The sequence below is a fragment of the Castor canadensis genome, chromosome 12 (assembly GCF_047511655.1).
Source record: "Castor canadensis chromosome 12, mCasCan1.hap1v2, whole genome shotgun sequence".
Lineage (NCBI taxonomy): Eukaryota > Metazoa > Chordata > Mammalia > Rodentia > Castoridae > Castor > Castor canadensis.
The window spans coordinates 40552767-40574894 of record NC_133397.1 but is presented as its reverse complement, the minus strand read 5'-3'; the positions used below and the strand labels follow the sequence as shown (position 1 = coordinate 40574894).

The 22128-nt window shown below is 42.1% G+C and overlaps 1 protein-coding gene across 1 annotated transcript in view; it reads left to right on the top strand.

Moving 5' to 3' along the window:
* Positions 1 to 17715, top strand: part of Stpg4 (sperm-tail PG-rich repeat containing 4) — a 37437-nt gene extending 19722 nt beyond the window's left edge. The window contains exons 4-7 of the mRNA XM_074049014.1: positions 459 to 523; positions 1596 to 1650; positions 14696 to 14800; positions 17599 to 17715. Coding sequence (XP_073905115.1) covers positions 459 to 523; positions 1596 to 1650; positions 14696 to 14800; positions 17599 to 17715 — 342 coding nt within the window. The remainder of the gene's footprint in view (positions 1 to 458; positions 524 to 1595; positions 1651 to 14695; positions 14801 to 17598) is intronic.
* The last annotated feature ends 4413 nt before the right edge of the window (positions 17716 to 22128 follow it).

Sequence of the window (22128 nt, the reverse complement as noted above, 5' to 3'; positions counted from 1 at the left end):
AGCCTCCCTGGAATCTCACAGTCTTGATTGTCTTTGGATCATCCTGTTGGATCTACTCTCTGCACCTTCCCCTAGTTTCCATCTGTGTTTAGCACTGACTACAGTGTTTTCTGTTAGAATTCTTTCTATATGTGCCTCTCATTCCTGCTGGTCACGGACCATGTCTCTCTCATCAGCGTGTTCCCACCACCAGCACTGTGCTGTACATTCAAAATGTGATCAATTATACAGCATTCCCATCCAGCATCTCAGGCACCTTGTCTATAAATTCACCATGAAAAGTGAATGCATGTTGAATGTTTTGAAGCTCCGTCTTTCAAGGGGTCCCTTTTCCACTATTAAAGTGGAGAATAAATGATGTAATGTTATGTGGCCATTGAAGATTATGAATGGCGGATAACTCAGTGGGTTTATAAACTGTATTAATCTATTATTGTGTCCTTGTCCCTTGTATATAGTCACTTCAGCTTGCCCCGGGGCAATACGATATACTTCCTACACCAGTTCCCAAGTACGTGTCCAGGTAATTATATACTTACTGATTTACTCTCAAACATTTCACTCATGCCCTTCTACAGGTACTTAAATACCAATACTTACGGCTTTTAAACCTCATCTATGCACCTCATATCCAGATTAGCATTTTTAAATATTTAACAAGAGCTAGGGAATAATTTAACAAGATCTTCACTTTAAAAAGTGGGTTTAGTACAAGAATAACATAACGGTCATCCAAGTATTCACAACACAGAATCTGTGCTTTAGCATTCTTGCTAGGTTAAGTTCAGATCATTTTTAATCAAGCAAAATGTTTGCTTTTAAAGAAAGGAAAAAAAAATTCTACCCTATTAAATTGCCTGTTCCAACATCCTTCTTATCCAGAAGTTCTTCCTTATAATAATAATTAGCATTTTGGCACACTTGCTTGGTGCTAGACACTGTAATTTTATGTAGATTTGTCCCAACAACCCTGTCAAAGTGGGTTTTGCAATCATTTCCAAATAGCAGATGTAAAAACCTGAGGCAGGCGAGTTGTCCAGGACAGAAAGCTAAGGTTCTATCAGCTTATCATCCACAAATGCTTATTTTTTGCCTCGTTGTAGAACTCAGTCTAGGAGAAGTTAGGTTGTTAGCAGCACAGATTGTAGAGAGTGCTGTGAAAGACAATTTGAAACCAAGTAGCCAACTTCCAGAATCTCTGTATTGAACCACAGCACTGAGCAGATTCCTATTGTTAATTTAATTTAAGATTTGAGAGTAAATTTAGCCAGGTACCAGTGGCTCACGACTGTAATCTTAGCTACTCAGGAGGCAGAGATCAGGAGGATCATGGTTAGAAGCCAGCCCTGGCAAATAGTTTGCAAGACCCTATCTTGAAAAAAACCCATCACCAAAAAAAAAAAAAAAAAAAGGTAGGCCCTGAGTTCAAACTTAGTACCACACACACACACAAAGATTTGAGTGTAAGCTTAGTCAAAGCCCATTATATGCATGTATGGAAATATTGCAAGATCCCTTTGGCAATTAATATGTGCTAATAAAAATTCATAAAAAGGGATTTAGAAGACCATTTTTTCTTTTCTTTTTTAATATAGGAGCTTTGTATTTCGTTCTACAGTTCAAAGATTCCCACCAAACTACTTCACTCCTGTAAGTATAACATAGACAGTTAACTCGTGATGAATCTGATGTTTAAACTATACAGTGATTCCTTTTAATATAAGCGTTTTGCTTATCATGACAAAAACCTGTGAGTGATTAATGTGATCGATATAAGGTATACCTAAAGTATATCTGATGATATGCCAGGAAATTCAGAGTAATCAGCCCATTTGTGGCAAGTTACAGAAGAAAATGTCTGACTCTTTAATTTTTTTTTAAGTTCAAGGGATTTACTGTGACTATTGTTAATGACAATGCTTTGTACTATTGAAAATAATCAAGAGAATAGACTTTAAGTGTTCTCACAGAAAAAATGGTAACTGTGTGAGGTGGTGCCTATGTTAATTAAATGGTTTGATTTAGCCATTCCACAGTGTGTACGTGATACGTATGACAGTTTTTATTTATCAAAGTAAAAAATTAATTGCTTTAAAAAATGTTGTTCCTTATGCAATGCCAGTGTCTGACAGCCCATCAGGTTGAAAAAAGAAAAAGATAAAGTATGCTTTTTAAAAACACTTTTGTTCTCACCCAAACTACCTATATGTGGTTAAATGTCATTTGGTAGGTAGCATGAATCCTAACAAGCAGCAGGAGGCCTGACACCTCCTTGTGAGGGAAATCACCTTCCACTCTTTTAGTCATTTTAGCATTTTCATCCATATTTCTAAGAAAAAAAACCCAGCCTTACATAATTACTGCTTTATTCTTGTTAATTATCTTATAATTCTCTGCATGGAATACAAGCCTACAGCTCTCCAAACTCCTCACACGTAAGCCCCTCCCCTCCCAAGAGTTACATCACATTTTTATGTCAACAGATAGTGTTTGATACATTCCAATTTTGCTTCCTGTCAAGTCAGAGATAATATTTTAAATTGTATATTACAATGAGATTTCTTGAACTTTTTGTTTTCTTGGAGTTAACAACTAATTTTGGTTTGCTTGGTTTGTTAAGGATGGCACTTCTCAAGAGAACTCTAAATTCTTCTCAACAATCTTTAAATGCATCAGATAAGTGATCAGTTGCTTTTATCTTTTTCTCCTCTGGTATATCCCTTCTGGAACATTTTGTTGTCCTCTTGCAATCAAAGCTGGGTGCTTCCTAGCTTGGTGCACAGTGTTCCCTGGACATTCCATCACCATGCTCTTAGGTGTTTCTTGGTGTATGGTCACCATATCTGTACATCACATCCTCCAGTGTTTCCCTTCCCTCTAAACTTGGAAGTGGCTCCTTTTTTGATGCTTTACATCTTCTGAAAAACATGTCATCATCTCTTGTTGGCTATTGTCCCTTTTTGCCTACTGCGTTAGTGTGTGTTTAGGTAGGTGTGTGTTGGGGGGGTGTTAATGCTATTTTATTGGATGGGAAAGGAATGGAGATAAAGGCAGGTGTTGTGTTGGCTTTGACAGCAGTGGAGACTCAGGTCCCCCCCACCCTCCACTCACTGAGTGGTACTGTATTTTCTTTAAAATACATGCTTTCAATAAATGCTGCAAGTTAATAGTGATTTGTTTACTATTCTGAAGAGCAGCACAAGATACACATTTGCTTTCAGTTCAGGTAGGGACCCTGCAGGACAGCAGCCTGCTGCGTGAAATAGCACAAGGTAGTTGATCCTCATACTGTTTTCCAGTACTCTGAATGTTGGTTTTCTGGAGAAGACTTTTGGAGGTCCTTGCACTGCCATTTTCTTTGGTATCACCCCCTTCATTCCATTGTAGAAGTAAAAGTGATTCACTCATTTGGAACATCTTGTACTTCAAAAAAATGAAAATGAATACTTTCGTGGAAAATGTTCTAAGGTACAGAAAATTGGCTGTGACTCATGTCTGTCCTAAACAGGCATTCCCAGAGCAGACTTGTGGGTTTGGTTTAGCTCCATGAACCTGTGAACTGCAGAGAACAAGTTCTTTTGATCCCAGCAACGGGAGAGGATGGCCTGCAGTGTGAGTTTTGGTAAAGGAACAATGATTGATAGGAGAACTTGTCTTAAACCTTCTTGTGATAAATGCCATGGTAACGTGTCATGCAGCTTTTGTTTGAACAACTCATTTGGTTGATTATATCATTCAGTTTAATTGTTCTAGAAATTAACATCGAAGTCATGGAACAGTTAAGTACTCTTAGAACTGGAAGAAACTTCATAAACCACCTGTTCTTTTGGGGTTGAAGTTGGTAATGATTTTGGCTGCCATTTACTGAGTGTTTTCTGATGCCAGGCACAATGCTCAATGCCTGGCATAGACTGTCTCATTTAATCCTCACGACTTGGTAAGACTGTATTTACTGGTCATCATTTTGTGGTAGACCAGGAAATGGAAGTTAATTGCCTGAGGTCACATGGTCATTAAGAGGTAAATTCCAGACAGACCCTGTCCGTGACCTCAGAACCTATGCTCTAAGCTGTCCTAGGCACTGAGCATGACCTTGCTTAATGTCTGTAGACAGGAGGGAGTTGATCTGGGGCTGAAGCCTACTGTCAGTATTGTGCCATTTGTCCCTTCGAACTACAGGGAGTCTAGGGACTTGAAGGAAAGGTAAAGAGAAGCATAAGGTTCAAAACCAGGGAATGAATTAGCACTGTATACAGAGGCAATCCTTTCCCCATGTGGAAAATGCTGGCCATTGGACATTTGCCCCATGGACAAAAGATTGGTGCAGTTGGCACAATGGCACACACCTATAATCCCAGCCACTTGGTAGCTGAAGCAGAAGGATGGCTTCAATGTAGGGGTTTGGGGCTAGCCTCGGAAACATAGTGAGACCCAACCTCTTAAAAATGTAAATATATACTAAAGTATAGCTCAGTGGTACAGTGCTTGCCTTACTTGCAAAGGGTCCTGGGTTCAATCTCCAACACAGAGCAGGGGGAAGGGAGGGAAGGAAGGATGGGAGGGAGGAAGGAAAAAGTTCTGCTCCTCAGAACAATGTCCTGAGGCTACCCCAGGAAGAACCTGGATTGCCATTCAGCTGCAATCTCAATGTATCCCAGCCATATACCCAGACCTTTTACTAGGCATGTGAGAAAAATCTCTAAGATGAATAAGAGTTTGGGATAAACTACAGAGGATAAAAACCTGACTGAAAACAGAATTCGATGAACAGAAAGGGAAGATTTTTAAAAAATATATGGACTAGCACTATGGCTCAAGTGGTAGAGTACCTGCCTAGCAAGTGTGAGGCCTTGAGTTCAAATCCCAGTACTACCGAAAAAAAAAAAAAAAAGAAGAATAAAAATATATAATTACTATCCACAGAGAAATGAGAAAGAAAAAATTATTTTCAATTTAGGATTCTATGTTCAACCAAACTATCAATTGTGAAAATAAAATAAAAACATTTTCAAATATGCAAAAATGCATAAAATTACATCCTACATACTCTTTAAAAAGATGGCACAAATGATAAAACATAGCAAGACAGGGGAATAAATCCAGAAAGACGAAGGCATAGAGTCCAAGGGAAAGTGAATTCTTCTGGAAGGTTAGAGATGTCCCAAGTTGACCACTGTAGCAGGCTGAGAGAAAAACCAACCAATATTGAGAGGAAAGCAGAGAACTCTAGGAGGGCTGCTTCTACATCAGAAGGGGTGAAATTAAGAAAATACGTATAGTAAAATGTGTGAGTAAAAAGAAGGCATTTATTAACTCCAGGTAAAACAAAAGACTACCCAGGAAAGAAATCATAGGACATAACTTGACTCTGCAAGGGAAAATATTTGTTTAGTAAAAAATTGATTAGTGACTTAAAATACTATTTTGAGTGAATGAAGAGAAAGAATTGACAGGAATGAAGAGAGCGAGAGAGACACATTCTCATTTATTTCAGGAAGCAGTCAATAAATAACTTCTAAAATATAAATTAGAAAATAACAAGAAGAACATGCTATTTAGCAATAAGAGAACTACCAGAAGAACAGCTAAGAGTAAAAGTTGTTTTGCACTCATCGTTTCTGAGCGTGCTGGTTGTGTGTGGGGGTCAGGAAGGTGCCAGTGCAGTGAAGTGCTGTGCTTGCTCTTCTGTGTTTGGATGCTCCACACTCTCAGAAAAGAAGAAAAGGTTGTCTCAGAGAACAAAGTCAGAAAGAACTGGGACCAGATTTCTTTTTCATTATAAGGGTTCTGCTACCATTTGTTTATTCAAACTGTATTTCTCTATTAATTTAATAAAAAGTCCTAAAACTTAAGTAAAAATATATGAAAAATGTAAAAAGCTACGGTAAAATGAGTGAATAAAAACTGAGAAAATTCGAAAAATACAGAAAATTACATTAAAAACTCATTACTCACAAGCCAATTTGTTAATTTTCTTCCCTTTTGCCCTCAATTTTAAAAACATAGTTCTGATTATGGTGCATTACAGGGTTTTTGGGGGTTTTTTGTGGTGCTGGGATTTGAACTCAGGGTCTCACACTTGCTAGACAAACACTCTACCACTCGAGCCACTCTGCCAGCCCTGCACTATGCTTCTTTGTCCCCTTTTTAGTTAATATATCTTTTACTTTCATGTTATTAAAAATCCTTTTCAACTTAATTTTTACTGGGTAAATAAGTTATTCTATCATCATGCAGTAAGCATCTATCTGTTAAGTGACCCCCTCTTTAAATGGAATAACTATTTCCCAGTAGTCAAAGTTTGATTTAGATTTCACTTGAAAACTTAAACTAAAAATTAGGAATATATCTCATCCCTGCAACTCTACACTAACTCTTAGATTAAAAAAAAGACGTGTGTTGATTTTAATTTTTTCAACAATATTGTATGATAGTATTGTGACATCTTTCATTGGATGTTTGACATTCAAATGAAATTTTAGAACAAAGTTGAAGAAAATGGATTTTAGAAAAAAAAATTGAAGTTGTATTAGTTTTCCCCAAAGCATCTCTTAATACTTTAATGATTTAAATAGTTCTTTTGTGAAGTGTCAGTCCTTGTCTGACTTCTCCTCTTCGCTGTTAACAAATCTAACTTTGCAAGGTTCTCATTGGCCAGTCTTTCCTTGTGATTTAGGTTCTTCCTCACTCTCATCAACTTCGTGAAATTCTGTATTTTGAGGTAAAATGTGCACTTTCACTTTGAAGTGAATTTGCATTTCATTTGCAGTATTGTTGGATAATCACTTAAAACTGAGGGAGGAAAAGACACCCGCCTGTCTGCAATGGTGGTTTTGCAGTTATGCAGAGAGACACTTGGAGAGGATCTCATTTACAGGTCTGTGGGCAGCACATTGGACAGTTCTTTCATGTTATGACAACTTTTGCACAGATACATGATCTCGTTATGCAAGAACTTTGGTACTGATAACTAAGATGAAAACGCTAACATTGTGATCAGACTTGCATAAAATTCTTTTCTACATTTAGGAATCATTTGTTGTGTATTGTCACTAATGGGATTTACTAGGTAGAGATCATGCATAAGGGCTTCATGCATATTGCACCAGCAATGACAAGAGCATTTCTCTAAATCTCTATACATTTTTATTATTATTTAAACTATTTGCTAATCTGATAGTAAAATCCCATTATTCTAACTTAATATGTTAGATTGATCTGAAGCTCTACCTTCTAATTATTTGTTAGCCAGGTACTTGTGATCCTTTCTATATACTTTATGGTCATAGTCTTTGCCCAATTATTTATTGGGTGAAGTTTTAGTGTTATTTTGTTCTGGTTGTAATTCGTATAAACTCTATAGTAAAGGGCTATTAACACCTGTATTTGCTGAAGTTTTCAGGAGTTCTCGCCCACCTCCCTTTTTTTAGTTTTATTTATACAGAAAGTTAAAGTGTAAAAAATGTTTGTCTTCAAATTTAGTAGTCTGTCATTACCTCCTGAATGTAGGTCTCATGACAGAGGGACTGTGTCTGATTCATTCATCACTACTCAGCACTTCATACAGCGCTCAAATGTGTCGAATGAATGAAATATGTATCGTTCCCTTTCTTAAAAAATTCCTCTCATCACTTACAAATGTTTCCTCTAGAGATATGGTGTTCACTTTAATTTTATTCTATTTTTAAATTTTGATTAAAAAAACTTTTAACTCTCTAGTTTGTCTAAAATGTGTTTTGTATTTTGTTGCGTGGTAAGGCCATGCTGTCACTTGAACCCTGTTGACTTAGGACAGGTTCCCTCTTTGTTGGCATATGAAACCTACAGTCATCAGAAATCTGACCTGTAGATCAGGTGCAATGTAGCACAGACCTACAAACGTTTGCCAGGTTCCCTTTGCCCTTTCTAGAACAAGGCAAGTTATAAAAGATACATATGGGTTGCCCACCTCTTCTTCTGTCTTTCTGTGATCTGTGAGAAAGAGCACACTGAAGTTTGTTTATTAGTTATGCATTATAAGCTATGTGGCGTTTTTTGTTTGTTTGTTTGTTTGTGTTTTGGTTCTAAAAAGCACATTAATGGGGCTAAGATATAGCCATGGTAGAATACTTGCTTGGAATGCCCAAGACCCTGGGTTCCATTCCCAGAGCCAAAAAGAAGAAAAGTAAATTAACTTTAAACTTGGAAATCCTCTAAGATCTTATGTGTCCTAAGTCCTCTCAGTGTGGAGCAGTCACTGTTACTCGTTTTTAAAACACAAACAAAAACTCATTGCAGGCTTCTTATTCTGTGTCAGGGATTCTGTTGGTGAATCATTACATTTTATTTCCACAGTGCAGGTGGCTCTCAGGAGAAGCTGCTGGTAAGGTGTTTATCTGGTTGGAAATGATTTTTAGCCTCAAATTACAGATTTAGAATGGTATGCTTATTGGCTATTTCTGTTATTGTTAAAATAACCATAATGAGTCAACAGAAATGTCTGTCCACGAGTATGACTGACTGCGAGAGTGTATGTACGTGAACATTCTTGGGGAGAGGGTACGTCCTCCATAAATAAAAGGGCTTTTCTCACACATGAGAAAAGAAAGCTGTGTTGGAAACTCTTCCTGGCCACCATTTACTTTTAGAACATTGATAGCCCACATCCTGTGCATCCCAAGACCAAAGGTGCAGTTTCCCCGTACCAAGCTGCTTCTAAAGAGGAAAACAAACTGCCGTACACCCTGGTCAGTCTCATCCAAGAGAAGTGAAAAAGGCAAAGTTTATGGTTTCTTTTCCCTCCCTTTAACTAAATGACCTAAACAAATCTCTTGATCTTAAAAACACAGAAGGATTTTATCGCCTCCTAAATGTGTTTCCAACTGTGGGCTTTAGGGTATTAGATATTCTGCACAACTTCTTTGGACATATTGGGGCAACTGATGGCTTTATTTAGTCTTCCTATTAGGACAACATGGAGTAAGGAAGGTTCTATTTTTCTCAATCTTTTTTCCCCCAAGATCTGCTTGACATGAAGACTCCAGAAACTCCAGAAGAGTGCTTTCTGTTACTGGTGGGACTATATGTCAGTGCAACCCTGTGGAAAGTGGTTTGGCAGTATGTACTGAGCTCTCTGGTAGAGCACTTGCCTAGCATGTGCAAAATCCTGGGTTCAGTTCCCAGCACTGTCAAAACAAAACAAAGCAAAGCAAAGCAACCTGTTTATGCCTTTTAGCTTGCAATTTCCACTTTGAGACAATCCTCCCAAAGTGGTAATCTTAATACAGAAATATGAATCTATACAAAGATATCATTAAGAGATGATTTGTAACAATTTAATTACCAGCAGAAAGGAAATAATCTTTAAAGACTATTACATATCCACCCAAAGAAATATTTTGGAGCCATTTATATAATCATTGTAAAAATGATATAACACCCAAAACCTTCATGATCTAATGTGTAGTGAAAAATTGAGGATACAAATTAATGTATATGTTATGATTAAAATAATATAAGAAAGATTATGTGTATTAAAATGGGGATGGGATCAAAGTGCTTTTATTAGCTATGCTGAGGTACTGTGACTAAGGTGGCTGTTTTTTTCCTTTCTCTTCCACTGTCTTTATATTTTGTAAAAATATAAAATTTGAAAGCAAAAAAGACAGTATCCTGTTAGTGGAAATAAATCTTCCAATGTCAAATGAAGGTGGGATTTTCTTCATTATCAGAACTATTTCAAGGTGTTCTGTACTTCTTAAAACCTGACAGCCCTAAAAAGATTAAGAGAAAGAGCCAGGTGGGAGTAGCTCACACCTGTAATTCTAGCTACTCAGGAAGCAGAGATGGGGAGGATCATGGTTCGAGGCCAGCCCAGACAAAAGTTCAAGAGACCAATGGTGGTGTGCACCTGTCATCCTAACTCCTTGAAAAGCATAAATAGGAGGATACAGTCCAGGCCGGACCAGACATAAATGTGAGATCCCATTTGAAAAATAACTAATGCAAAAAGGGCCACTGCCTGGCAAGCCTGAGGCCCTGAGTTCAAACTCCAGTACTTCCAATAAGTAAGTAAGTAAATAAATAAATAAATAAGGAGAAGAAGAGAAAAACAGTAAAGAGTCTTACGGGTACAAATGATCATTATGTGACTTGTCTGTTTTGGTCACATTTGATAAAAAGAGTCCTCAAAGTGGGTATCAGACCTGTGGCATTCCCAGTGCATTAATACCAGCATAAGGAACGAATGCTGAATCATTCCAGCTGTTTTTGCATTTAAGGAATTAGTTCAGTTAAGAACTGAGCTGGCAGTTTGAAATTCCGTGGGGGAGGAGAAAATAATTAATAAACATGATCAGACTGAATAAAGCAGAAAACGGATTTTGGCTTGAATAGAATCTGGAAGTTAAGATAATTAAAGCAGGTTCTAGTCTCAAGTTCCTCAAAGATGAGTTTCACTTCTAGGTAAGAGTTTTGGAAAATATAGCTACAGATATACTGGGATTTTTAAGAAAATATCTATCCTGGCAATTTTCTTCTTAAAAAGTCCGCATAACTTTTCCGATGGTATTGACCTCAGCAGAGCCTGTTTCTTTCTGTCCAGCTGTGAGTACGGAGCATTTCCTGAGCTTCTGTCTTACAATAGCATCTCAACTGGGAACGGGGTGGGGGGGGTGGTGGTGGTGAAAAAGGACTTTTTTCCATTGCAAGTGATAGAATCCATCCCAAATTAGCTGAAGCAAAAAATAAAAATAAAAATGTAAAGGTGGGTTGGTGTCTTCTTTTGTTTCCTGTTGCTATAATTAAATACCACAGAATTATAAAGTTAAAAAGAGTGTTTTCCTATTCAGGTGCTGAGGGCCAGGGAAACTCAAGATTGGATGGCCATATTTGGTGAGGTCATTCTGGCTGATGTGGACTCTCTGCCGTCCTCAGATGGTCCAGGGCATCACATGCACAGAGAGTGTCCTTGCTCAGGTGTCTCTTTTCTTATAATGCCACAGACCTTTTGCATTGAGACCCCATTCTTTTGGCCTCATTTAACCTTAATCATCTCCCAAAATTCCCATTTCCAAATAAGTGTCTATCATCTTAATACCTCACAGTGGCACTGGTGGCTCATGCCTATAATCCTAGCTATTTGGGAGGCAGAGATCAGGAGGATCGAAGTTTGAGGCCAGCCCGGGCAAAATGAAAGCAAGACCCTCTCTCAAAAAAAAAAAAAAAAAAAGCCCATCATAAAAGAGAACTGGCAGAGTGGCTTAAGTGGTTGGGCGTCTGCCGAATAAGCATAAGGCTCTGAGTTCAAACCCCAGTATTGAGAAAAAATGAGGCTAGTCTGAGTCCCAGGCAATCTGGATTATACAGCTATGGGGAGAGACCTTGTCTCAAAAAACAATTTTTTTTCCAAACCCTAGTGGGTTTGCTTCAACCGCATCTACCAGCACACTTCTCTCCCTTCTCCTCTAAACTTGTAACCTAGTATTTACAGAATTCTAGAATTTTCCAAGTTGGATGATCCCGCCACAGGCGAAGCCTCCAGGTTTCCCTTGCTCCCAAATCCACAAAGGTGTCTGCCCTCCTCAGTAGGCACCTGTCTTTTTTGGTGGCAGTATATTCCTGTCTATCACACACACCAAAGTTTTTGGGGGGAGAACAATTTTACCACCCCGTGTAGTGATTTCATTTTTTGCTTGTGTTTTATGCATGCATATATAGATATTTCAGATCATAAATTTATTACCGGCCCTTTCTCTTTCCAGCATGATCAGCTAAAAGCTGTTTTTGCCTAGGATAAGTGGGAACGAACCATGGGGTCTTTCTAGGTTCCCTTTAGCTTTAGGATTTTAAAGAAAAAAATAGCTTTGGTGTAAGCACTGTTACTTCCAGCACGGAGGAGCGGCATGTTCTTCCCTCCTGCCTCTTTGTCCTGCCCTTCTCCATGTTGTACTCTGGACCTCTCTTTGACCGAGCTTTCTCTATGCTCCATCTCCCACCCCAGCCCACCCCCCAGCTTCTTCTCATTGTGAACTCATCAGAAGCCCACTAGGTCAGTGCCACTCATCTAATGTTTAATTCTATTCTGTCACAGTTTGTTTCGTTGTTGTTATGTGATTCTCATATTGTTACTTTTACTGAATCTGTGTCCTTGTCTTCACGACTGATCGCAGGCGCCCTGAACTGATCGCAGGCAACACTATACTGAATGTTGTCAACATCTGTCAGAAGCCCTGGCACAAATACCTTGCACACAGCAAGTTTCCCTGAATACCTGTGGATTTGACTATTAAGCTCTGTTTTATCAGGATTTGACCCATTCAACCTAGTAGCAGTCCCTAACCTCCTGGGTCACTCCTGGTTGGGAAAGTTGAGTGGAAGAGAATTCCTACTGTTAACTTGCATAGATTGCACTAGCCCAGTGATCACGAATCATCTGTTCATTGGTCTTTTCTACTAATTAAATAGCACAGACCAGTTGCCACTTTTATTTTATTATTGCAGTGTAGAAAATTTGTCCCAGCAGAGTTCAAATGAATAACGTCCCTCTCTCTAGGCTTGCCCTCCAGTCCCGGTCCCCTTGAGCCTTCACCTTCCTTCTCTTTGCTCCTGTACCAACTTTTCCTTCAGCCTTCTTGCCCTCAAAAAAGCCCTCCTCCTCGTTCTGCCAGTGTCTGCTCAGACAGAGTTCCTCAAGGGGCCCCTGGAGCCCCTGGACCCACTTGAGCCATACTTCCAGCCGTCTTTTATTTTTATTCCCTTTTCTTCTTTACCTGATTTCTGTGTTTGCTAATCTATACATTAAGTTTTGTTTGTGTATTTCAAGAGTGCTTATATTCATTGTACAAAAATGAGAAAATGCAGGTAAACAGGAAAAAAAATGTTTGCTTTCTTTTGACTCAATATGCCACCTCCTAGAGAAAGCTACTGTCTATGAAGACACCCTGGAACAATTCATTCTGAGTTCTTTTCTATTCACATACTTTTAAACTTGCATTCTTACTGTTGGGAATGGCTTTTAATATCTATAAAAACTATTTTATAGACATCAAAACACTGGATGCCTGGATGAAAGAATCAATTTATTTAATCAGGCATACATCATGGGTCTCTTAGTTTATTTCCAATATTTTGCTTTTGGAAGTAATGTTACAATGAATGTCTGTAGCTAAAAATCTTTGCACATTGTTTCTTGGGATGAATGCCTAAAAGTGGGATGGCTAGATCAAAGTAATAAATAAACAATTGTTTTTAACTTTGTACTGTGAAAACTGAAAATATATACAACTTCTGGGCTCAGTTGTAGCTCAGTGGCAGAGTGCTAGCCATGTAGCATGAGGGCCAGGGTTGGGTTCCCAGTATTCTTGCCCCAAAATATATATAATATAAATAATATAAAAGTATAACATAGTACAAAAACCATAATACAATACTACATTGAATCCTCATATTCAGTCCTGGCCATCTTTTCCATGTGTTCTCTCACCTACTTTCCTCAATTCCTGCATTATTTATAAAGAGATCCAAGACAGACATGCTGCCATTTCTAGTTCTTACCTGTCCCACCCATGACACAATGAGCACTGGCTATTTGAAAATGAAAGAAAAAGAAAAGTGAATTACCAGAAAAAGAGAAAAGGTGAATGCCATGTCACCTTATCCAGTGTGGTATTTGGGCTGTCCCCATCTTCCCTGCCGTATCTGGATTCAAGACTGGCCATTTGTCTCCTGGGTGGTGGTCTGCCCTCCCAACCATTTTCTTTTCTCTCCCTCTGTCTGCATAGGCATGTGCACTTTAAACCATTTCAGATCTTTCCAGACACATTGATCAAATTTATGCTTCTACCACATCATTGAAGAGTGCCCGTGCTTGTTAAATGTTTGGGTTCTTTCCTTCCCTCCTTCTTGCTCTCTCTTCCTCCCTTCCCCTCTCCTTTCCTTCTTACTCCCTCCTTGCTTCCCTTCCTCCCTTCCTTCTTTCCTGTCCTCTCTCTCTCTTTCTCTGGAGTGCATACAGCTAGGTAAGTGCTTTACCACTGAGCAACACCTGCCCTTTTCTTTCTTTCTTAACCTTTATAAACTCTCTAGACCTCCATTCTCAAAAAAAAGTCACTGTTCTAATAAGAACTTAATTTAGTTATGAATGAATTACAGTTTGTTTACTGAATGTTTGTATTGCCTTTTGCTAATTTTCCTGTTTGGGGGTTTGTCTTTTTAAAATTGTGTTCATTCATTCATGTTAATCTCATAGCACTGTGCTTGCATCCATGAATTGCTGTAAGGACTTTTTCAGCCTCAGATAGCAGATATTACATTTATATTTGAAAGCGTAAGTCTGTTTTTAAAGCTAAAAACTAAGAGCAGCAAATCACAATTAACAGTCAGAGATGAGGTATGGCGTGAGGTTTGTGGATGTGCTCAGGAAGCCTGAGTGTGGAAAGAGAGCCAATTGGCCTTGAGGCCCTGGGCAGGGCCAAGGGGTGACACTTACAGGTCACCTCTCTTCTTCAGTCTTGCTTCAGTCGGAGCAGCTAAGCAGGTAGCACAGGTTTTAGTCTCATTTCCCATTTCCCCCGGTCAAGCCCAGGTCTGGGGATTTTTCTACCATATCACAGTAATTCATGTGTTATGTGGGGAGGACAAATAAAGACTTAAACTATATCAAACATTAGTAATACTGAAACATTCTTCTTTTTTTTTTTTTTTTAATGGTCCATAGCACGAAGGCCCTGGCCCAGGTCACTATAATTTAAGAACACCTCCAACAAGCTCCATTACTTCTTGTTTTCGGTCCAGGGTTCCCCGATTCTTGCCCAGCTGTTCAGTAAGTATTCCGAAAAACAGACACCCCCAGAGGAGTGGCTGGGCTGTAGATCACATGACCTCACCTGTGGGGGTGGGGGGGGCGGGCTGGGAGAACTACAGTTCCATGGAGTGGCCATGTGCAGTGTATGTCAAGGCAGTGAGCAGTGCAGCGATCCAACATCTACAAGCCTGAGAATCGTGGCCAAATTACGGGTCAGCTGAAAATAGCCATCCCAGTAATTGGTCATTGGTTCTTTGACCTGGCTGCTTTGTGGGGGCACTGTTCATGGACTGAAGCGAGCAGTGTGCAAAGGCTGCTCCTGCCACTCAGAAGAGCGCCATTCTTCATGTGGGTGTGGCTGCTCGGCGCTTAAGGAAGCAAAAACTTGAAGCAGAAACATTACTGAGCTACAAGGGATCATTAAGCCATGAGCAATCGCTGCCCCAAGGACTCAGGACAGCAGAAAGAGGCTCAAGTTCATCGAGTGCGACAAAGAAAGGGGATTCCTCAGGTATACAGTGCCTCAAAGGCCCTGAGAAGACCGAACAAGATTATAAAAGCAGAGCTTGACAATGGTGGCTTTTAAAAGTAGTTTTTGAGGGATGGGAATAGTGGTGCACATCTGTAATCCCAGCTACTTGGGAGACAGATCGGGAGGACTGCAGTCTGAGGCCAGCTGGGCAAAAAGTTAGCGAGATCCCACCTCAACAAATAAGTCAAGAGTAATAGTGAATATTTGTAGTCCCAGCTACAGGGGAGGCATTGGTAGGAGGATCTTAGTTCAGGCCAGCCCTGGGCAAAAATTCGAGACCCTATCTGAGAATAACCTAAAAATTAAAAAGGGCTGGCAGAGTGGCTCAAGTGGTAGAGTGCCTGCCTAGCAAGTAGGTGGCCCTGAGTTCAAACTCCAGTACCACACAAAAAAAAAAGTCTAAAGACTATTTTAAATCCCAAAGACTATTTTAATTCCCAGAGTCTCTTTGCTTTTAGTCTGCACCCGAATCTGTAGACTTGCTGGTCTGTAGACTTATTTGAGGAGTTTGGGGAGACAAATACAAATTTTGCCTGTAAGAAAATGGGCTCCCCCTAGGGAGTCACAGAGATGGAGAAGCATGTGGGGAAATGGGCAGAAAAAGACTAGCAGGCCACTGTGTGGCTGAAGGTCACCATCCCTAGCCCCAACTGTGATACCCCAAGCCTTGACCTTCAGAATCTCTGCTCCAGACCCCTGGGCTGCACAGTTGGGGTGGTGGGACCTTTATTTGGCAGAACAATGAGAGGCCCAGCCAGTGAAATGAGAGCCAGACTGATAACAGGAAGCTGGAGGATCCTCACACCTTTATAGGCATCACCAGAAATCCACAAGCAGATGTTTGTCAGAGCCCACAGCACAGAAGAGTCTCAGGAAGACTGAGTTACGCTAACCGAACTCCGAGGAAACTGAGCCAGATGTGGGAAGTGCAGCGTTAATATGTAAGTATCCACTCAGAGGACCCAGAGTCTGGGGCTGCCTCCATTATAGAGTTTTCATGGAAGCAAGAACAACCAGAAGAACTCTTGGTGACGGTGAAATCAGTTCTGGGGGATTGAACTGGATGTTCAGAAGGTGGCTAAACACACAGCAGCCTCCTGAATGGGTGGGCTCTTGGGGCAGGCCCCCTGAATCTCCCATTTTGTGAGCTGGCCTTCCAGGACTCACTCACATGGGTGTCGCATCCTTATTAATAGCACTATTCAATAAAGGCTTCCACTTCCTCTGACGTGTGGCCAGGGCTTGATTAGATTTCCAGGCTGCGCCTTTGCTTCTGGCAAGGCAAACATCCTGTGTTTAAAGTGACTTCTGCAGGCAGCTGATGTCATACACCCGGCTGACCACTCTGCTTCATTCTCAAGAGTGACACTTTCTACTCTCACTGTCTCCTGAACAGACAGCAAGCAGCAAGGAGGGGTGGACATGACCAGTAACAAGAATAGCAACTAGCAACACGTGGAGGGCTTTTTTGGGAAGACTCCATTGAGCCTCAGGCCCTCCTAACAGGCAAGCACTGTACCCTGATTGATGGCCAGGGGTCATACCCAGCCACTGAGACTAAGACTAGAACCCAGGCCTGCTGGACACAATGCCTTGTCCTTGACTAAAGTATCCCTCCAATAGACCCAAGATAAAAATGTCATTGGTTTTCAAGAGTGTATGTGCACCCCCAGCACAGGAAATTGAAGTCTCAGTCTAAATGAGAGCATTCACTTATCTTGCAGAAGAGGGGCATGGTTTAAATAATTGACAACATATTTTGTTCAAGGATTTCAACAGAATGAAACATGATGTTTAAAAAACAAGAGCTCGAGATTCCTTGAGAATGCTTCTGACCCTGGGGTCCACAGGATGGGCTGCAAAATGCCTCACTCTGTAACCCTGGAGCAGTGGCAGAGCACGCTGGGGCTGGGAGGCAGTTTGGACTTCTAAGTGGGACCTGCCAGTTACAGAAGCCAGTCAGTCCAGCCACTTGCTCCTCCCTGCTGTTAGCAGGGAGGCAGATGGCATTCCCTGGGAGAAAGCGCGCTATGAGATTCTGGTAAGGCATGACCCACCTCCTCCAGAGGTGCCAGTGATCACTGAGTTGTCCTACCCTTGTTTCAACACCTCTCCATCCTCATGGTGATCCCAACAGGAGCTGCCTTGGCTCCCAGGACATCTCCCTGGCCCTGTCTTCTTCTGTGAGGGATTCATCAGCCACATCTCAGCAAGCAGCCAGGCACAGGACTCTTGGATTTTGGTGTCACTGTGTCATCAGTTCCTATTTTCTCTTCTGTTTCAGAAAACCCCAGGGCCAGGAGCATATACATCTTCAAGTCAGTTCCCTAAACAGTCCCCAATCATTGCAAAAATGGGCCGAGAACACAGCCTCTTCTTCAACAACACAATTGGTATATAAAATAAAGCAATCTTAGTGCCAAGCTGCTTTGAGTTTTAGCAAGTTCTTCTGTTTGGAAAACTATTGAGCCAGGTGTCAGCGGCTCACGACTGTAATCCTTTCAACTCAGGAGGCAGAGATCAGGAGGCTCACGGTTGGAAGCCAGCCCGGGCAAAATAGTTTGTGAGACTCTATCTCGAAAAAAACCATCACAAAAAAGGGCTGGTGGAGGGGCTCAAGGTGGAGTCCCTGAGTTCAAGTCCCAGTACTGCCCCCCTCCCCACCCCACACACACCCCGCAAGAAAAAGAAAGCTATTTTGCCTATTCCTTGACGGGGATCAACCACAGAACATGATCCATTGCCTGGAGTGACAATTTGGCCTGCTTATCGCCAACAGGATCAGCCTAATCAGCAATTCACTCTCAACCCTGGCCTGTTTGAGCAGTCAGTTTCTTTGCTTATTCCCTAACATTGTGTCTGAGAGACTGGGAATGTGGACAGCCAATTTGTGCAGTGTGGCCTTGGTCCCTTCAACACCACTATATCAGAGTTCAAAGATCTCCAGGTCCCCTTGAAGACTTTCTTGGTCGTCAACATTAAACCATGGCAATGGGGAACCCAATAGAGTGGTGTTTTCTCTTTTTCAACTCCCTGAAAAGAACAATAATTATTCAGTCCAATGAGTATAGTCACGGGCCAAATAACAGCGTTTTGGTCACTGACAGATGGCATTTACAATAGTGGTCCCTGAAGAATGAGACTGAGCAGAAAATTCCTACGGCCTAGTGACGTCTGAACACAGGGCCTTACTCACATGTTTATGGCGACGCCCACTGTGCTGCCAGTCATGTGAAGGTAAGGCACAAATAGCTTGATAATGACTGTGTTACTGATTTGCATATTTCTTATACTGTACCTTCCCTTTCTCTTGTCATGTTTACATGTTTACTGTTCTTTTAACTGTGGTATGTGTGTGGTGTGTGTGTGTGGTATATGGTGTGTGTGTGGGGGTGTATGTGATGTGGGTGTGTGGTGGGTGTGTGTTTGTGTGGTGTGTGTGTGTGGTATGTGGTGTGTGTGTGTGTGTGGTGTGTGTGTGGTGTGTGGTATGTGTGTGTTGTGGGTGGGTGTATGTGATGTGTGTATGTGGTGTGTGTGTAGTGTGTGTTGGTGGTGTGTGTGTGTGCTGGGAGTCAAACACAGGCCTTGGGCTTGCCAAGTACATACTCTACCACTGAGCTATACCTCCAGCCCATTTATCATTATTTTATTTATGTTTGTTTGCTTGTTTATTTACGGTACCGGGGTTTGAACTCAGGGCCTACACCTTGAGCCACTCCCCCAGCCCTTTTTTGTGATGAGTTTTTTCGAGATAGAGTCTCTCAAACTATTTTACCTAGGCTGGCTTCAAACCTCGATCCTCCCAATCTCTGCCTCCTGAGTAGCTAGGATTACTGGAGTGAGCCACCTGCACCTATTTCTTTCTTTCTTTCTTTCTTTCTTTATTTTAGTGAGACTGAGGCTTGAACTCAGAGCTTTGCACTTGCAAAGCAGATGCTCTACTGCCTGAGCCATGCCTCCAGTCCATTTGGCTCTGGTTATTTTGGAAATGGGGTCTTGAAAACTATTTGCCCAGGCTGCCTTTGAGCTTCGATCCTCCTTATCTGCCAAGTAGCTAGAATTACAGGCACAAGCCACTGATGCCTGGCCCATTTATAATTATTTTAGAATGTACACCTTCTACTACTAGGAAGTTCCTTGTAAGATGGTATACTGTGTTACACTGGCAGCAGCTTCATGTATCTCACGTTCTGCGTCTCTTGATGGCATCATTTTCTCTTGTGCTGGATTTAATCTCATGCTGTTTTGTTCATCATGGCTCTAGGAGCATAAATGATCTTGGACCATGTCGATTAGTGTTTGCACAACACTAACAAAATCAACTAATGAACACATCGCCACTGTTAAGTGCATGTGACTGCATTTCTGATTTTGAGTCCATTGAGTATCTGGTAAGCAGAAGGCATTGTGCTGGGGTTGGGAGTGGGGCCTGGAGCAGAGATGAAGAAGGAATGGGGTCAAGTTTGGGGAGGGTGGTAGGCGAGACCAGGCTGACAGGGAGCCTGAGAAGCTGGAAATGCTCTACAAAGTCTGGTCCCCTGTGGTCTGAAGCTTCAAGGCGGCCCTCATGCAGGTGACAGCTCTGACAGGAAGATGGGCTGTAATCTCAGGAAGGTGCCAGATCACTGCACTGGGTGTGCGGAGGAATGCCTGTGACAATGAAGGCTGCTGTATGCATTCAGAAGAGGAACAAGGCAGAGAACCCAGGCCTGAGCCTGGGCGCATGCTGGAGGACATCCTGGCCACCACCCAAGGGACCCAGAGGCCGAGATCAGCAGGGAGGAGGGGAGTAGGGGGTCAGGGGCACGGACCGCCATCTGGGCGAAGTCCCAAGGCAGGAATAAATACTTGCAGAAGGGGAGAAGAGGAAGCATGGCCCAGCGGAAAGAGGAGGGGGTAAGCGAGGGCGTGGGAGGGGCACAGCAGTCAGAAGGCTGGGCTGTGAGCCTTGCACGCCTCGCACGCAGGAAGTCCTTTCCACTCCAGGAGTTTCACCAGGCGGGCCGATGCATGGCTGCAGGGCTCAGCACAGGCAGAGTTGGCAAGGAGAACGTTTTTAACTGATAAAGCTAATCAGCTAATTTTTGTTTTTTGCAGTACTGGGGCCTACCACCTTGAGCCACTCCACCAGCTTTTTTTTGTGTTGGGTTTTTTTTTTTTTCAAGATCGGGTCTCACAACCTGGTCTGACTTCGAACCGAGATCTTAGCTAGGATTATAGGTGTGAGCCACCAGCACCCTGGAAATGCTCACATTTCGATAGATTTAAAATACGAAAAAGTCACCTCTCTTCTCTAGACTTACAAGCTCTAATAACATGGGCACTGGGGCAAAAAGGAGAGCCTGTCATCTCCCGGAATTCACTCACCTTTGGGGAAGACACTACCCTGCCTTGCACTCCTGCTGAGCAAGAGGCAGCCGAGCAAGAAGCAGCTGTGCAGCAGCTGGGGAGAGAGGAGGGTCCCTGGAGCATGTCTCTTGGGTCCTTTGCTCAGAAGATGGCTGCAGGGCAGATAGTTCTAAGTCTTTTCTCCAAATGGCTCAAAGTTCTGGCTCAGTTGGGAAGTAGTGACTAGCAGTTCTGCTGGATGAGTTTTCTCTAGGAAGGGGAGGTAGAGGAAGGGGTCATGTCTATTTGTCAGGTTGATGGATGGAAAATTAGAGGAGCCCCTGAGACTAGAATGAGAAAGTGGGTGGGGGAGTTCTGCTGTCTGTATTTAGGGGCATCTCACTGACAGGGAGTGCACCGGGGCTGGCAGGAACCATCTCTCTCTCCCTGGCACCTCAATCACCCCTTTGCTTCTCTCTCAGGTCTGCTTTTCTCCCACCCCTGGAGGCTCTTGACACCTCTTTATCCTATATGATCAAATGTGGCTCCCTCAGCCAGTATCCTGTCAAGGAGGTAACCAGCCCCTAGTTGGTTCCACTTGCGACTTCCCAGGAGAGGGAAACCAGTTGGGGAGCTTGCGTCAGGGGTCCCAAGACCATGAGCAGGGCCAAGGAGGGCCTAGCTCCACAGTGCAGATGTGGCTGCAGGGACCAACTATGTGGGTTGTGTAATTGGGGTGGAGGGAGGCTCTCCAGTGTCCTAAGAGAATAAAGAGACTTTTAGAATAAGAGGGGAGGACCAGTCTGCAGAGATTTCTCCTGGAGGGGAACATTCTACAGGCCTGGGCTATCCTGTGTTCTGAGCCCAGTGAGAGTGTTTGTTAGGCATTGCCTTTGGCTATGGGCTGAGCTTCCATTCTGGAGCTGGGGGGCTGGCACTCAGGCCTGTCTTTCTTATCTCCCTTTCCCCAGTCCTGCTTAGCTATTTGGAATGATGTGACAGTGGCTTTGCAGTCTTTTATTTTTCCTCTTTGTCATATGCCAGTAGTTGTCTCTTTCTCTCTCTCTCTCTCTGTGTGTGTGTGTGTGTGTGCACACGCTGGTGTGCTCTGGTTTGAACTTGGGGTCTCATACTTGTTAGGTAGGCAGTCTATCACTATCCAGCCCTTTGTTGTTTTTAGTTATTTTTTAGATAGGATCTCGCATTTTTGCTTGGAGCCAGCTCAGACTGTGATCTCCCTACTTACGGCTTTCTGTGTAGCTGGGATCACAGACATGCACTCACCATACCTGACTGAGAGTCTCACTAACTTTTTGACAGGGCTGACCTTGAACCGCAGTTTTCCAGATCTCTACCTCCCAGTACCTAGGATTACAGGTGCCAATGTTTTTATAGTACTGTATTTCATTCAGTCTGGGGGAGGCTTTTCCAGAGAGACCAGAGGGACTTTGAATGGCTTTTCCCCTTCACAAGCCCAAACCTG